The 6,238-nt window shown below is 53.0% G+C and overlaps 2 protein-coding genes across 2 annotated transcripts; both read left to right on the forward strand.

Annotated features, from left to right (window-relative positions):
- Nucleotides 1–459: 459 nt before the first annotated feature.
- On the forward strand, nucleotides 460–1,010 carry TRV_06861 (uncharacterized protein; the record flags this gene model as incomplete). Its single annotated transcript, XM_003019067.1, has 2 exons — nucleotides 460–738; nucleotides 831–1,010. Coding segments are annotated over 2 exons (459 nt in total), but the record flags the coding sequence as incomplete, so codon positions are not given.
- A 356-nt stretch (nucleotides 1,011–1,366) lies between these two features.
- TRV_06862 (uncharacterized protein) lies at nucleotides 1,367–5,024 on the forward strand (the record flags this gene model as incomplete). The annotated part of the gene is made up of 4 exons (XM_003019068.1): nucleotides 1,367–1,487; nucleotides 1,516–4,325; nucleotides 4,385–4,601; nucleotides 4,690–5,024. The coding sequence occupies 4 exons, from the start codon at nucleotides 1,367–1,369 to the stop codon at nucleotides 5,022–5,024; spliced, it is 3,483 nt and encodes a 1,160-aa protein (XP_003019114.1).
- Nucleotides 5,025–6,238: the final 1,214 nt, after the last annotated feature.

The following is a 6,238-nucleotide window of genomic DNA, read 5'->3' on the forward strand; positions in this document are numbered from 1 at the left end:
GCGCATCGAGCATCCCTGGGTCGACGTATGGACGAAATGCGCTCGCTTGGGTCTGGCCGCCCACACTAGACTTTAAGCGAGGTCCCTCCCCCCTCCCCTAAGTACTAAGGGACGCTTGCCTGTGCCTCTTCGCATCGCCCTGGGCTGCATCGCGTAGCTTAACAGCCTCCCCTTCGCTGCCCATCTCGACCTTCCATCTCGCCGTAGCCGTCCATCCTCTCGTCCTGTCCCATCGTAAATCTTCTCTTCTTCTCCTTCTTCTTCTATTTCTTCCTCTTCTTCCTCCTCTTCTTCCTCCGGCTTCCTCTTCGTCCTGCGTCTTAAGTAATATCAACTCCTCCGGCTTGTCCACCAGTCGATCTTCTTACCCAAGGCAGATTTTGCTTACCTAAGCTTGCCCCCTTTCCGCCGTCCCCACCTTCTTCTTTTTTCCCTCTGCGTCGTCCGTTTTGGGTAAAGTCCAGAACGGCCAAACGTCGACCTCGACTTTCGCCTGCAACGCCCGCAGCGACGACGAACCAACCACAACCACAACCACAACCACAACCACCACCACCACGACAACCAACCGCCGACAGCGACAGCAACAACGACAACAACGACGACAACGACGACGACGACGACGACGACGACGACGACGACGACAGTGACAGCGTCAACGAGTACAGCTGCCGACCTCCGACTCTTGCAACAGCCGCCGCCGCCGTCGACCTTCCACGGCTGCTTCTTCGCCGGACCGTTGGGCGCACGATCCGCTTGCTGGACGGGTAGGGGGACTTCCTGGACTCCGGACCCGGGCCTGAAACATCTCCGACGAACCACCCACACAGGCAGAGGGACAGCCAGAGTCCCTCAAGGCTGCCTTGGACCAGATTCCCCCCTTTCTCGCTGGCCCTTGCTGCGTCTCTCTCGGCCTCCCTCTCTCTCTGTCGCGGCAGCCTCGTTCGAAGGGGATATGGATTGAGGACGAGCCCGTCGAGCAACAATACAACAAATCTGACAGCAACTGACGGACTGGTCACACTCGGTACACACAGTGCCTTGGCCGCCTCGACGAATCATGCGCACTCCCTCCTACCACATACAACACCAACATTAGGCGCTCCCCCCTCCCCGTCTTTCCCAGATTCTCGACCAATTCTTCTTCTGGGCTTCTCGCTCTGTGGGCTCTTCGCTGTCTCTTGGTCTGCTTATTTGTCCGCTGTTCTCGCCGGGGACGACCGAGATCAAGAACGACGGCAGTCGACCGAATCCATTTTCTGAAAATTAAAAAAATTAATATATATATATATATATATTTTTAAAAAAAGCCATATGGCTTCTCGCGATGGCTACGCCGGCCAGGGCGCTTCTGGCACGGCGAATGATGATGGTCTGTACCGGAATTGCTATATTCTTCTTCCTCCAACCGTCTCTCTATACTGACTGCTATTTTTTTTCTTCCCACAGGCTACGTATCACCAACAGAGGCGCCTCCGGCTCTCTATGTAAGAGCTTTGTACAAGTACACCTCAGACGACCATACCAGCCTCAGCTTCGAGCAAGGCGACATTATCCAGGTACTGAACCAGCTCGAGACCGGCTGGTGGGACGGCGTGATTGGTGATGTCCGTGGCTGGTTCCCAAGCAACTATTGCGCCGTCGTTCCTGGACCTGAAGCTGTCAACGACCAAGCTGGTGATGCCAGTGCCGAATCCGGCGCTGACGATGAGTACGAAGACGACGTCGACGGCCTAGACACCACTCTGAGAGACGAGGACCTGCCCATAGAAAGCAATGGAGCAGACGGTGGTGAGGCCGAAGAAGCCGCCTTCTGGATTCCCCAGGCCACCGCAGACGGCCGTCTGTTCTACTACAACACCTTGACCGGCTACAGCACAATGGAGCTTCCCCTGGAAACGCCTACCTCCGTCAACGAGTCTGGCCCCCGGGATCGTACAAACGTCTACGTGCCCGAACACACCCGCCTGCCACCGGAGATGATGGCCCGTGGCATCGACCGCTACGAAGATGACTATGATGGCTCTGCCTCAGAGGCTGAAGGTGACTCTCTCTTAATGGCATCGCAGCGCCGACATTCGTTCATTTCTGATGGCGTCTCTCCTGCTACATCCTTAGGTTCCGTCAATCCTTCGCCCATCACAAAACACTATGACCTCAAATCAGCCTATCCTCCCCATTTCGTCTCAAATGGTGGAAACAGCGGCATGGACTCCATCCCCATCATGGGCACTCCAATGTCCTCCCACTCGACCACTACCGATCGATCTCTGCCCCTGGGAATCTCTACATCTATTCCTCGTTATTTCCTGGATGACTCTACGGCTCCACATCCTACATGGAATTCGCTCGTCAGCAACATGCGAGACGCAATTGATGCGTACCGACAGGCCATCATCGAAGGCCGGCGGTCAGAGTACGTCCGCAGGGCAGAGGATGTGTCCGACCATCTACGGATGCTTCTGGCTGCAGGCTCTGATACTACCGATAACCACTCGGGGAACCCGTCGATCATCTCAACAAACAAGGCGCTCTACCCTCATTTCCGCGACATGATGTCCAAATTCTCCAAACTCGTCTTGTCTTCGCATATTGCTGCCGCTGACTGGCCGGGGCCAGACTCCGCCTCCAAATGTCTACACGAAGCCGAGGGCGTTCTACAGGGCGTTTATGGCTACGTCGAAGTGGCCAAACAGCAGCGCGGAGACGATATCCGTCGCTTAACGCCTGGCTTTGTTGCCGGCAGCACATCTGGCGGTCACTGGCAGAACAACAATCTCGCTCGAAGAGACCCAACCTCTTTCCTCGAACATGACTCCGAATCTCACCGCACCCCGTCCGTCTCGCTTGACTCCCAGCTTCTAGAGCGAATCGAAGAGCTTCGCAAGATGCTAGCTGTCAGCTCTCGCAGGCTAGAAGAGCAACTTTCTTCCTTCAAAGGCAAAATTGTAACGCCAAAAAGCCATGCCGAGATTGGTGACGCTGTGTGCGAAGCTGGCGTGCCGATAGTCGAAAACTTTCGCCCATGGGTGGCGCTCATCGAGTCTATCGACCTGTCACACTTTGGCTCCGATCTCCAGAACCCGCAATTGGCGGACTTCAGTGTCCAGAAGCAGCGCGTGTACGACAGCATTTCGGATCTCGTTATGAGCTGCCAGCACATCTCGGCGCCGCTAGGTGACGAGTGGGCCGAAATTAGGGGAGATTCGCTGGAGACTCGACTGAATAATACCCGCATGATGTCGAGGCAACTTACCAATTGTGTTCAACAGATCGGTTTCTCCTTGACCTTACTATTGGAACAAGCTCCACAGCAAATACCAAATGGAGATGGATATAATAAATCTACTCCCAAGGTACGTAAGAGTCCGCCATCATCTATTGGCATACCTTCTAGCTATGGGGTGGGTGATGACCTTGATAAGCCACCTCGATCTCTGGATAAGGCGCAACGGTTCTTTGGCCAGCCCGTACCCAGAGAACCGACCTCTGCCAGAGAACCAGAAGAAACCCCGTGGTTCCTTAAACTCGACCACGAGGCGGAAGTGTTCTACGATGTCAAGGGCGACGTACAGCAGCTCAAGTGCGGTACACTGGCCGGCCTGGTCGAACAGCTTACCCGCCATGACAAGCTTGATCCCTCGTTCAAAGATACCTTCCTTCTTACCTACCGATCTTTCACCACTGCTTCAGAGCTGTTTGAAATGGTGGTCCATCGATTCACACTCCAGCCTCCTTACGGCCTGAGCAAAGCAGAGCTACAAATATGGACCGAACAAAAACAGATACCCATCCGAATCCGCGTGGTCAACATCCTCAAGAGTTGGTTCGAGAACTTCTGGATGGAGCCAAACGATGAGGCAAACACTCATCTACTAGGCCGTATACACTCCTTCGTTACCGAGGCAGTTGCATCGACTAAGACGCCTGGCGCGCAACAACTAGTCAGCTTGATAGAGCAACGTCTACGTGGAGAAGAGACTACTGCCAAACGCCTGGTACCCACCATTAGCTCTAATGCACCCACCCCCATCACCCCCAAGAACATGAAGAAGATTAAATTCCTGGACATTGACCCAACCGAGTTTGCCCGCCAATTGACCATCATCGAGTCGCGGCTGTATGCTAAGATTAAGCCGACGGAGTGCTTGAATAAGACCTGGCAGAAAAAGGCTGGACCAGGCGAGGCCGAGCCGGCGCCAAACGTCAAGGCTCTTATTCTACATTCCAACCAGCTTACCAATTGGGTGGCCGAGATGATTCTGACCCAGTCGGACGTCAGGAGACGAGTCGTCGTAATCAAGCACTTTGTCTCCGTCGCTGATGTAAGTGACAATTTCTATTTTACCGCATATGATGAAGATGCTAACGGAAGCTTTAATAGAAATGCCGACAACTTAACAATTACTCTACTTTGACATCTATCATCTCTGCGCTTGGAACGGCGCCAATCCATCGACTGGCTCGTACATGGGCGCAAGTCAGCCAGAAAACTGCAGGAACCCTTGAGATGATCCGCAAACTCATGGCTAGCACCAAGAACTTTGGCGAATACCGTGAAACCCTTCACCTCGCCAATCCCCCTTGCATCCCCTTCTTCGGTAACTATCAATCTCCTATTCATTTCCTTTCCCCCTTCTTTTGTCCACCGTTTTCGTCGAAACAGTGCCATGACTAACGTGCATACAGGTGTCTATCTCACTGATCTCACATTCATTGAGGACGGCATTCCCTCCCTCACTCAATCCGATCTAATTAACTTCAATAAGCGCACCAAGACCGCGGAGGTGATCCGCGATATCCAGCAGTACCAGAATGCGCCTTACCAGCTTATTCCTGTGCCGGAGCTGCAGGAGTACGTGTTGAACAACATGCAGGCAGCAGGCGATGTGCATGACATGTACGAGCGCAGTCTTGAAATCGAACCCCGAGAAAGGGAAGACGAGAAAATCGCAAGGTATGGTAAACACTACTACTACGACCCATCGGTCGTTGCACTCACCCTGACGGCTGGCATACATTGATCGTGCCATGGCCTCCTCCCTCCAAGCCCTCTCTCTCCCAGACCCTCTCGCTCTTGCTCCATCTCTTACTCTTTTCTTTTCTTTTGTTCCCTCGTCGTATTTTTTTTGAACCCTTTCCTATCTTCGACGTCAGCCCAATTCCCCGTTTCGGTGTTCCTCCATCCTCCCTTCACTTCACCTCCATTTTTTTTTTTCTTGCGTCGCAACACCCATTATGCGGGTGTGCTTGGGTGTGTTTTTGCTTCTTCCTTTGTTGTTGCGATGCGCCTTCTGGGTTCCCCCACGTGCCGCGATGCTGGCCTTTCGGAAGCGCTGCCCAAGACTTTTTTGAAAGCAGTTGTGGCACAGGCGACGCATCGACTCCCCCAGCCCCAGCAGCCAACGCGAAAGGGAAGGTTGAGTTTCCTCCCCCGGACAAGCCAGCACCCATAGAGGGACCAGCAAGGAGCAAATGAGAAGAAGAGAAAAAAAAAAAAAAAGCAACAGCAACATGCGACAAGCACAGATACACACCATCTCGGGCGCAAATAATTGCAAAAGCAGGACGCTGGAGCAGGAGCAAGTATCGTGATGGGTGTGGGAAAAAANNGAGAGAAAAAAAAAAGAAAAGAGAACAAAAGAAAAAGAAAGAAAGCCCGCAAGAAACGCAAAAGTCAGCCTAGTTGATCGTTATTACATCGACATGGCCAGGATTATCTCACGCTTCGACGACGTGCTGCTCCTCTCTGCTGCTCGCTGCCTAACTGCTTAAACCCCCTTCCCCTCCCCTCCCTCCCCCTTCCCCCTTCCTATTCGCTGTGATACCTTCTGATTCGCTTCTCCGTGATTGTGGATTAACCTTCAGATGGAGATTTTCGTTCGTGGCTTTGTTGTGTTTTTCCAGCGCTTTTTACGATTTGATTGACCTGCCTGAAAGAATTAACCAATCAGCTAATGATTCCCCGTTTTCTCAATGTAGACTGCTCACTGAGTCAGGGTTCTTGTAGCCTGAATGACCCAAGGAAAGCAAAGCAAAACGAAACCCAAAAGCAAATGGGAAAAAGAAACACTCTCCCGGGTTCCGGGGAGCTGAGACGACGGAGCCGCTGGTCCAACCAACCTAAGAAGCTCATCTTAGCTCAAAGCTCCCCTTGCCTGGCGCTTGTGAACGCCCCGCAGCTGGACATCATATCGCCATTGATGCTACCAGAAGGGAGGGAAGGGTCTTCTTAGTC

Source organism: Trichophyton verrucosum (assembly GCF_000151505.1).
Source record: "Trichophyton verrucosum HKI 0517 chromosome Unknown contig00823_1.f1.exp, whole genome shotgun sequence".
In the NCBI taxonomy this organism is placed as follows: domain Eukaryota; kingdom Fungi; phylum Ascomycota; class Eurotiomycetes; order Onygenales; family Arthrodermataceae; genus Trichophyton; species Trichophyton verrucosum.